Source organism: Galeopterus variegatus, unplaced genomic scaffold, assembly GCF_000696425.1.
Source record: "Galeopterus variegatus unplaced genomic scaffold, G_variegatus-3.0.2 Scaffold99, whole genome shotgun sequence".
NCBI classification, from domain to species: domain Eukaryota; kingdom Metazoa; phylum Chordata; class Mammalia; order Dermoptera; family Cynocephalidae; genus Galeopterus; species Galeopterus variegatus.
Window position 1 is genome coordinate 473,525 of NW_007726210.1, and position 11,284 is coordinate 484,808.

Sequence of the window (11,284 nt, forward strand, 5' to 3'; positions counted from 1 at the left end):
CTCGAAATTCCTTGTCAGCCATTTCAAGGGCTTCTTGTTCTATAGGATCTAGAGCTTGAGAATTATTATCCTTTGGTGGTATACTTTCTTGATTTTTCATATTTCTGGTATCTTTTTTTTGATGTTTATTCATTGTGGCAGAGTTTCACAGTCCACCGGTTTGACACTATTGACTGACTAAGATGTTGCTGTGGTTGCCAATTTGGTATGGCTACCTCAGTGACTACTCAGTTAGCCACTAGTGCCTTGCGTATGTGGTTGCCTTGGGTCTTGGGCCTCTCCGGGGAGCCCCCTCTCTGGTCAGCTTGGACTCTGCCGGGCTGCTGGATCACGGGGCAGTACTGCAGGGTGTGTGGTCTCTGCTGAGCTTCCACCTCCCATGCTGGACTTCTCCCTATTCCGTGCGCTCTGTCCTGGGCTGCTGGGATGCACTGAGGCACCGCAGAGCGTGTGGTCTCGGCAGAGCTTCCCCTTCCCCTGCAGGGTGTCTCCCTGCTCTGTGCGCGCTAGGCTGGGCTTGGGATGGAGCCGGGTGGTGGCAGTGAAGCCTACCTGCTGCTGGATTGCACGGCGGTGGCCCCCCACAGGGTGCGTGGACTCTGTGTACCTTCTATCTCCCTTGCTGGACGACTCTGTGCTCTGTACGCATTGGGCCGGGCTGCTGGATCGCGCGGCAGCAGTGTGGTCCCCGTGGAGTTCCCGCCTCCCCTGCCGGACATCTCCCTGCTCCGAGCGCACTAGGCCAGGCTGGGAATGGAGCCGGGTGCCTGTGGTGAAGCCTACCTGCTGGATCACGCAGTGGCAGCCCCATAGGGTGTGTGGTTTCTGCAGAGTCTCCACCTCCCCTGCCAGATGTCTTCCCTCTCTGTGCACACTGGACTGGGCTGGGAATGGAGCCACGTGGCAGCGGTGAAGCCTATCTGCCGGATCGTGTGGCTGCGGCCCGCAGGGCATGTGGTCTCTGTGGAGCTTCTGCCTCCCCTGCTGGACGCCTCCCCTTTCCATATTCACTTGATGTTATGTTTTTGTAGTTTAAATTGGTTGATTTGTGGGAGAGAATGATGCTAGGGACCGTCTATTCCGCCATCTTGACCGGAAGTCTTGTTTTTGCTTCTTTTGTAGTTGCTGTCTTTGCTGGCCTTTATCTGTGAAGAAGTTGTCTCACAATGTACTTTGTGTGGAGGACTTTACTTTTTTGAATTTGTAAGCTGCAGTGCCTTTCTTCTGAGTCTCCTCATGCTGATTGTATATTGCACTCCAGTTTATAACAGAATTGATGCAGTAAAAGTAAAATCATCGGTAAGCATGAAAACATATCCGTATTTTAAGAGTATAGTTGTTTTGTAATCTTGTGTAGTTTTTTTGTTTTGTTTTGTTGGTGGCTGTCCAGTATGGGGATCCAAATACATGACCTTGGTGTTACCAGCACCACGCTCTCCCAGGTAAGCTAATCGGATAACCCAATCTTGTGTAGTTTTATCATTCAAAGTACTAATGCTTTCAAAACTCGGCAACATGAAGAGACATTATCTGTTGTTACAGTTCTCTGCCTCTAAGCAACTCAGTTTCCTTGCCATGGAGGCGGAGAGCCAGATTAGGATGAGAGTGACAGACACTGCCAGTGGTTGGCTATGACTGGTGGTTTAGTCTAATTCACATTAGATAATTTTCTAAAAATTAGGATTTTGTCACTTCTGATTTCTCACATTTCAGAGTGTCACTCATTGGTTCTACAGTTATTAATCGTGTGCCTGTCATATGCCAGGCATTATGCTGGATGCTGGAGATAAAGTAATGAACTAATATGAGATATTTTCAAAGGTTTTAAATAAAACAAGTAATTCTACTTATATTTTGCTTTGATTTCACTATGAGAAAAGTTGGGTGTAAGCGAATCAAGAATGCATTTGTTGAATTTATTGCTCAGAAATTTCCCTTATAATAAAATTGTACATGGGAGTCTGATTTTCACAAAACTAGAGATGCTTAACTTTCTGAAGACTTAGTCAGCTGGCCCTATTTTTTATTTGAGTATAGTTTGGATTTATAGGATGACATATGAAATAATCCACTGTCGGAGTAATAGGTACTGAATTTGAGGAAAGAATTGAGCAATTTACTTCTTCAATAACATATTTGAGTATAGTTTGGATTTATAGGATGACATATGAAATAATCCATTGTCGGAGTAATAGGTACTGAATTTGAGGAAAGAATTGAGCAATTTACTTCTTCAATAACATTTGAGTTGTCAGTAGTGGTTTGTGAAGATTTTGTACATGTCAGGGTTGACATATAAAAGAGTTCACATCTCTGAGGGAAAGGATAAAAGTTATGGTAGATTTTTAATTATTAACAGTAAGATATAGCAAGGGGCTGGCTGGTTAGTTCAGTTGGTTACAGTGTGGTGTTGATAACACCAAGGTCAAGGGTTTGGATCCCCATACTGGCCAGCCACCAAAAAAAAAGAACAAGAGATAGTACAAAAACAAACAAAACAGTAAGATTCTATTGTTTTAAATTAATGAGAAGCAAGTTAATTGGATCATATATTGATTATACACCTAAGTAAGGTATTTTTTTCCACATACACTTTTGTACCTCTTGAATTTTGTGCTATAGGGATCTATTACCTTTTTTAAAAAATTATTTTAATTTAAAAAGTTAAAAAATTAAAAGTTGATACCAAAAAGTTAATAACTTTTCATCATCTTGGCTGCTGATGGCTGCAGTCAGTGTGTACTGTGTGCCAGGCACTTTATGTGCTGTGATTTAAAATCCTTACACCTTATGCTCCCCTTTTCTGTCAAAGAAACTTAGGTTTAGGGTGGTTAAGTAACTTGTCTAAAGTTAATACAGTTAGGGTAAAAATGAACTGAGATTTGAACATAGGGAAAGCCCTCACACTCTATTCTACCATGTTAATAAGAATCCTATTAGAACTAATGCTCTAGCAACTTTAGATACAGTCATGGCAGATTCAATCACTACAAGAATCTCTGTATAACAATGACAACAGCACCCAGTTATTTTACGAAATACTTATATTAAGAAGAGGATGCAGGTAATACCTTAAAATTTTTGTTAATTATATTTGTAGTCTTCAAAAATTCTTCCTTTTTACAGATAAGTATGCCATAAGATTTGGACAAGGGAAAAGTTCTCAAGTGTCTGAGCTGGTTGATTTGTTTATTTGTAGTTTCTATAAATTTATATTTCAAGCATTAAAGGTTGAAATTGTTTTTCATGTCTTATCTCAACAGTGAAACAAAGTCAGTATCCATAAAAATATTTTTTAGAAATGTTTAGCTTTTACTGTAATGCTGTATCTGTAGTGTTTGAAGTGCATTGATTTTTTAAATGAGAAACAATATTATAACATTGTCCAGTTTAGTTTAATGGTCTAACTAACCTAAACAAAACGTAAAACATTTATTACATCAAACTTGAGCATTTGAAAAGTTATTGTAGAGTAAATACTGATTTAAAAATACTGAAACAGGAAAAATAAATCAGTCATTTCATCCTAAAACAGCTTTTGTATTAGTTTGCTGTATTTCTTTTGAGTCTTTTGTTTCTATTCCTAGGTGATTTTTATTTATTTATTTATTTATTTATTTATTTATTTATTTATTTATTTATTTATTTATTTATTTATTTATTTATTTATTTATTTATTTATTTATTTATTTATTTATTTATTTATTTATTTATTTATTTATTTATTTATTTATTTATTTATTTATTTATTTATTTATTTATTTATTTATTTATTTATTTATTTATTTATTTATTTATTTATTTATTTATTTATTTATTTATTTATTTATTTATTTATTTATTTATTTATTTATTTATTTATTTATTTATTTATTTATTTATTTATTTATTTATTTATTTATTTATTTATTTATTTATTTATTTATTTATTTATTTATTTATTTATTTATTTATTTATTTATTTATTTATTTATTTATTTATTTATTTATTTATTTATTTATTTATTTATTTATTTATTTATTTGGTGGCTGGCAGGTCTGGGATCTGAACCCTTGACCTTGGTATTATAATACTTTGGTATTATAACACCAACTGAGCTAACCAGCCAGCCACCTAGGTGATTTTTAAAATCTAAAATATTTGTAATAATAAAAATATATATTCTACTTTTCACCTAATATAAGGATTTCATGTTTGTTGGCATGGTTTAAAAATCTTTTTTTTTACTCTCTCTGTATTAATGTGCTTAAATTTTAAATATTTTTTCATGTAGGAAAGGTATTCTCATTTAGAAAAAATGTTTTGAGTGTGTGATAATGGTGGTGGTGTCTAGGGAGGAACGATAATCTTGAAGAAAGAATCTTTTTTATCCCATGCTGTTGTGGATCAGATTCTATTAAGAATAACAATAGCCAACACTTATGGGACATTTACTATGTGCCTGGCACTGATATAAGTACTTTCTATGGATTAACTCTAATCTTTAGAATCACCTTATGAAGAAGATACTTTTATTATCCCCATTTTGCAGATGAAGAAGCAGAGACACATAGATGTTAAGTAACTAGTTCAAAGTCACATAGTTAAGAAGTGGTGTAGCTGGGATTTGAATTCAGGTAGTCTGGCTCTAGAACTCGTGTTTATTGAACACTGCATTATTCTGTCTCAAAATGATTGTCTTGTTTAAATATCTCCTTGAATGTACTCCAAATAATAGTAAATAGAGTTTTATATTTGTATGGAATAGATTTGAAATAATATTAAAAGGAATAAAAACATGGAGGAAGTTCTGCAGGAAAACACTTCTTTCGTAAGCAAAGAGAAAAAACTTCAATTTTTTATAAATGTTAAGTAAATGATCGACAGCATTGGAATTCTATATTGGATAGTTTTATTGATATTAGGTTTAGTGGAAGTTGCATTTCAGAAAACTCAAAAAGTATCAGGCTTAAAACCCTTTGGAGTGGCTATCATTTTACCAGTTTCCCCCTCAGAATCAATTATGTTTGTCAAGCACTGTCTTCATTTGGCATATGAGAGCCTTATGAAGTAATGGCTGAGAGAGCACTTGGAAACCCATGAAGCAGTGTATTGTTATAAGCTGCATTATGATGAGATATGAAAGCTTTTATGCAGTAGATAAGCTTCTCATACAAGCTCATTTTGGAATACCCACTTGGAACAGTTGAAGGCGATATGTATGTTATTCCAGAAAGCTTAAGTGTCTAAAAAATACACAATTGGTGTACTCTTATTTAGTTAATGATGGGTGGTTTTTTTTGATTCTCTCTTTTCCAAAGTGCTTTCAGAGCACTGAAGTACTCACAGAGATGCTATCCTAGCATAGAATACTTTGAAAGGAGGAAAAAAAATTTTTTTTGTTGGAGGTAAGATGGAATTGTAATAAATCCTTTGGCTATGATAATTTTAGTATGTCCTAGAGAAAAAGAGGACACACAGACACAGCCTTTTATCAGCACCGCACTCTCCCGAGTGAGCCACAGGCCAGCCCCCAGACACAGCCTTTTAGAGGACTGTTTTTATTAAAAGGTTATCTTGTGATGTACTCTGTCTATATGCCCAGCCCAGAGTGTGGATTCTTTATAGGGTATTCGTTGAATGCCAGGTTTATTGAAAACTTAGAAGTTAGGGTATGTAAGTTCAGGTTGTGTCAAAAAAGTCATTGAAGCTTTTTAAAATTAAAAATGAAAAAAAGTTTGTTTTCATGAATTTAACCTTACTATACTCCTTATATGTTTTACATGTATGCATAGGATTTTTATATTACTTTGGGAACGGGATGTGTTTTTTTGTTGGCGTCCATCATTTTTGTTTCCACGCATGACCGCACCTCAGCTGAATTTGCTGCAATAGTAAGTACCTTGTATTTTTAACTTTGCTTATTTTTGTTTTTTCAGAAATATGGAATTTGGAAAGTACTTGACAAGTTATACAATATGTAAGAGTAGTTTGTCTTTTAACTTGTTTTTTAGTGTAATTTTGAATAAAGACCAAAAGCAAATAAATATATGACAACCTTAAAAAACTAGAACCCGTCTAGAGTTTGACTGAGTTTTGTTAACAAAAGACCATTTACTCCACATGTGAACATGTTATTGCTAATGCAAGTGATAAAATTGACTTTATTATATTTCTCTGTTTTTAAGTTCAACAAAAGCACACCTACATGCCAGGTGGTGTTCTAGGTGTAGAGAAGTGACTCAAAGATTCAGTCTAATGACGGAGATAGGTAAACAAATTCTAATGGAGTATGTTAAATCAACCAATAGAAGTTGGTCTAGACAGTAGTCTTCAATGAGTTATGCATATTCTTAAAAGTTTATCAATACTTTCCAAGAGGTACTAAAGCAGGGATAGTTTTTGAGGAAATCAGTTTCCAGCTTTTTTACCTTTATATGTATCTTTCTTAAAATCAATGTGTCTTAGAGTTCATCTCTGGTGGTGGAGTCTAATCAGTTATTTTCCATCTTCCCTTTCACAGTCACCACCCCCTCTCCTCCCCAGAAAAGAAAAAAAAATGTACTTGCCTATCCTAAATCTTACTATGGTTCATTGCCATAGTTGTAAAACAAAATAAGATGAAAAACCCTTGAATAAAACAAAGAGACAATTAAAAATAAAAGCATATATTTTTTTCTTTTCTGAGGAGGAAAGGGGGTGGTGACTTAAATGAGTGAGGGAGTCCATTAAAAAAAAAAATTGAAGGGGCTGGCCCGGTGGCTCACTTGGAAGAGTGTGGTGCTGATAACACCAAGGTCACGGGTTCGGATCCCTATAGAGGGATGGCTGGTTACCTCACTTCAGAGAGTGTAGTGCTGACAGCACCAAGTCAAGGGTTAAGATCCCCTTACCAGTCATTTTTATTTAAAAAAAAAAAAAAATTGAGAAGAATATAAGCAAAAGAGCTGGAAGATTACTTGTCTGGATTATATAGTATAGAGGGCCTGTAGGGACTGGAGCTCTCTGAGGTGGTCAGACAAGCTGGCATCTGGTTTGCATTTGAAGTATTCAAGAAGTTTGCAAGGCAAATAAGGGGGTAGATGGCATCAAGCCAAAATAAGACTCCAGAGGGTTTGAGAAAGACTTGGGTTTGGGGGGTGGGTTGATAATTAAATTTAGGTTGGATATGTTGGGAACATCCAAGTGAATTAATGAATTTGGAATTCAGTTTGCTGCATGGTGAAATGAAGCAGAATGCATATTCTTAGGGTACAGAAGTTGCAGAGGGGTAGAGTCAGGAGACTGCAGCAGACTAACAGAATGTTAAAAGTTATGGAGGTGGAGCGTTAGACTTGGAAGAGACTTTAGGCATCACCTACATCAATTTTCCCTTTTTTATACAGCACTTCTTTGGCTCCCACTTCCTTAAGGGTTTTGCTATTGAAGAAGCTCAATTTGAAGCATGGTCTTCTGTCTCTTGACAGAATTCTCAGAATGTCTGATCGTATGTTAGAAGAGTACAGTGAGAAAGTGATTTGAGGAAGAAGGAGTAGGTAGTGGCATCATGTCACTGTGTCATTACACTGTAGCAATTAACTGGGAAATGTATTTTAAGTAATTTAACCTAATAGTATCTTCAAAATGGAATTTCTGTTTTGATATGAATAACTTTTTCCATTTTTACTTAGGTTGAGTTGCCTAGTCACATATTTCCCTTACTACATCCATGGGTCAGTCTAACCATTGCTAATAATCCTGTGTTTTGTATCATTTTATAGGATTATTTTTTTCACCTGCTAACCTTAGTTTCATAGATCGGCACCCCACACGTACACATGCACACATAAGGCAGAACATTTATATTTTGTGAGACTTTGACTAAGACATTATTCTGAAAATTTTTCTTTTGTAACTTCTATTTTTTGATGCCTTTTAAAAAAATTTTACTATTTTTAATTAAGAGTTGTATGTACAAGATATTTATTTATGTTTTTATTGTGGCTGGCTGGTAAGGAGATCCAAACCCTTGATCTTGGTGTTACCAACACTGTGCTGTAACCAAGTGAGCTAACTGGCCAGTCCTATATGTATAAGATAAAATTGATGAATTGTTTTGCTTGTATGAAACACTCTCAGAGCCAAGTATGAGAGATTATATTTCAAAATTCCTTTATATATAAGGTTATGTAAATAAACTTTTCCCCTTTTTCCTCCTCAGGTGTTTGGATTTATAGCAAGTTTTATGTTCCTGTTTGACTTTGTTGCCATGCTCTGTGAAAAACGACAAGAGTCCCAGCTGAGAAAATCTGAGAATACCACTAGGGTAGAAGCCCTCACTGAACCACTTAATGCTTAAAGACTCTATGGAGCAGGAATTACATAAAGTAGTGACTCTGCGTTATGATGCCTGAGCCCTGGCAGAAACTCATGTAGAATTTATGTAATTGTTTAAACTACTTCTTTTGGAAAGCAAAGGGGAAGAGCAGGAGGACAGTTTTATCACTATCAGAATGTGTGTCAGTCCCCACAAATTAGGCCTGAGAGTTTTAAAAACAAATTTTTTTTTTTTTAATAAAGGTCAAAACTTGCCTCAATTATAGATGGTGTTGCAGGGGTGGGATTGGGTAGAACAACTGTTTCTATAAATCACACAGCTCAACTGATGATAAATGATTTTGTAATTCTGTTACAGAACATTCTCTTACTAGACTTAGCTTTCAAATTATGCTTTATAGCTGTATAAACAGCATGATTATATTCATCCATTTAGAAGTTGTTTCATTTTAAAATTAATTTGCTTAACCATTAGTTTGTTTTGATGATTAGATTATGTTCTGTTACGGAAATTTAACATATATTTAAGAGATCAATATTTAAAATGTTGGTCTAGGTTTTTTCCTTAATATATAATACCAGGCTTTACTGTATCTCACTCAGCCTTAAAATTATATTGTAACATTTTTGGATAATTATTACTAACTCTTTCTGAGACCTTTGTAGAGCCTAATATAAAATGTATGAGAGGTGTTGGTATTTTATTTGTATGAAAACAGTATCAGCAACCTCATGTTTATATTGCACTTTGGTTGTTAATATCAAATTTAAAAAGATTATGTAACACGTAGAAAAATTGCAGAAGCTGATATACATAGGACCAAAGATAAGAAAGACAGACGTTTTGTTCAATACAGTGAAAGTAATTATATAAGTCTTTGACTATTTACCAAGTGTCTGAAGAGATGAGTTCATTCTACAAGTTGGAAAATGGTCCATTTTTCTGTTGCCATATGATTATTTCTACTTAATACACCTCTGTGGGTCTTCTTTAATGTTTTCTTTGGAGCCAGCCTTTTTAAAACCCTGGCCTTTGATTTTTCATTTATTCGAGATGCTCCCTGTTCTGTCTCCTTGTCAGAATGGTCTATATGCTGCTTCATCATTTGGCAGAGGTGGGCCTCTGGCTCTGACTCTTTCTTGATGTTGTTTGTCTATAGGTGATCCAGAATCTTGGGCTCTTTTAATTGTGAAGAGTATGTAGTAGGATCTTTAGGGTCCTTGTTCCCACGTAGGCATTGCCCTAGTTTCTTTTTGGAGAAGACCAAGCAAGTGAATATCCAGAGAACCCTTCCTAGTTTAATGCTGTTGATGGCATAAGGGAGTAGTCAAACCAGTCTCAGGAGACACTTCATAACCATTTCTAATAATGTGGAAGAATTGTCTGCTGCTGGCAGGCTGTCTTAGAACCAGACAGAGAGGGCACTTGGGATAGGACCTTTCTGCCCAAGTGGTTCACAGACTAGACCTTTCTTGTCCTCCTCTAGAATTTTGACCTGAGACTCTAGTGTTAAGGTGATAAGCCCTTATGTCAGATCCTTCAGTACTGTGATGGAGGTCTCCCAGGCTAGATTTCTCTCTGAAACAGTAGAATCATGTTTCTAGTGATACAGTTTAATGACTCCATGTTTTCAAAATTTCTCATCTGACATTTGTTTGTTGTAGATGGGTTTCATTTGCATGAATGTGGCTAATGTGGTTCTCAGAAATTGGTCGATACAGCCAGACGTATTTTCTGCTCTGTCTTACTTACTCAGTACCTTATCCATTTGTATCGGAGTTTGGATGCTAGTGTTGATGGCGATGTCACTGCTACCTACTTGGAAGATGATGAACCAATCATGGATGCTGTTTTTACTGAGCATGTCATCAAAGAGAGGAGAAATAGCTGGGTCTTTGGTCCAAGAATAAAGACTGGTTAAAAGTTTACAGTAGACACATTGTAGAATTTCACATCAAACTGTACTATATCATTTTAAATGTCATCTAGACCCATCTAGAAATCACAGCAAATCATCTGGGCTACCTCAGGGTCACCACCCATGCATTAGGCTTAGTTGAGACTACAGACATATTTTCAGCTGGCTTGACACATACTGGCATTGAGCTTAAGCTCTGCTTGTTCTGAGGTTTCATCTCCCATTTGTGTCATTGGTGCAGAAGTGGGCCTCTTATTTGGCCACTTATTATCTTTCTGAAATGGAAAGGATTATGTTCACTGGTATTTTTCATCACTCTTAGAACCTTCCTTCACATTGTTTTTTATGGGATCCATGATTGTTTAGCCTCTCTATTCTATCGTAGAAAGAAGTAAGAGTAAAAAGACCATTGTAGTAAATAAGTTCAAGGAGAGCTTGGGACCAGAAACCACTGTTATGTACAGAAAAGGGCAAACTCGATAAACTAAAATTTAAAATAATTTTTTTACTAACAGCTGTGGTAAATTTAATTTGTTATATTTTATACAGACAAATTGTTTAAAATGGTTAAGGAAAATACACTTACAGTACAAATATTTTATAATTACTGTACTTAAATTATGTTCTGTTTGGGGACTAGGAAATGTATTTTTACATTGTTTATAGCCAGTCGTTTTTGTATTTGTCAGTTTAAATCCTGTGGGTCTTTTTAATCTTTCTCTATGTCATCTTTTATAATCTTTTAAAATAAATTGATTTAATTAAAATGTTCATACCTTTGTAGTTTATTACAGAAGCATGATATTTACATGAAAACTTTCTCCATAGTTGTGGAGTTGGCTCTACAACCTTGTTGAATACCTATATAGAATACTGGATTGTGGATCTGCCCAGGTGTGGGGTAAAGCTAGAAAAGAAACAAATTCCTTTCCTATTCCTTTCTTTTGTTGGAAAGTTAGAATACGTATTTAAACATTTAGGGAACCACATATGAAGAGTTACAAAAGAATGTTACAGATTAAAGGCCTTTAAATATTTCCAAAGAAGCAAATTTGGACTTTCTTTCACG

At 35.4% G+C, this 11,284-nt stretch overlaps 1 protein-coding gene across 1 annotated transcript in view; it reads left to right on the forward strand.

Annotated features, from left to right (window-relative positions):
- CMTM6 (CKLF-like MARVEL transmembrane domain containing 6) overlaps nucleotides 1–10,988 on the forward strand; it is a 28,165-nt gene extending 17,177 nt beyond the window's left edge. The window contains exons 2-4 of the mRNA XM_008583673.1: nucleotides 1,123–1,299; nucleotides 5,776–5,874; nucleotides 8,181–10,988. Of these exons, the coding sequence (XP_008581895.1) occupies nucleotides 1,123–1,299; nucleotides 5,776–5,874; nucleotides 8,181–8,318 (414 nt within the window). The 3' untranslated portion in view covers nucleotides 8,319–10,988. The remainder of the gene's footprint in view (nucleotides 1–1,122; nucleotides 1,300–5,775; nucleotides 5,875–8,180) is intronic.
- Nucleotides 10,989–11,284: the final 296 nt, after the last annotated feature.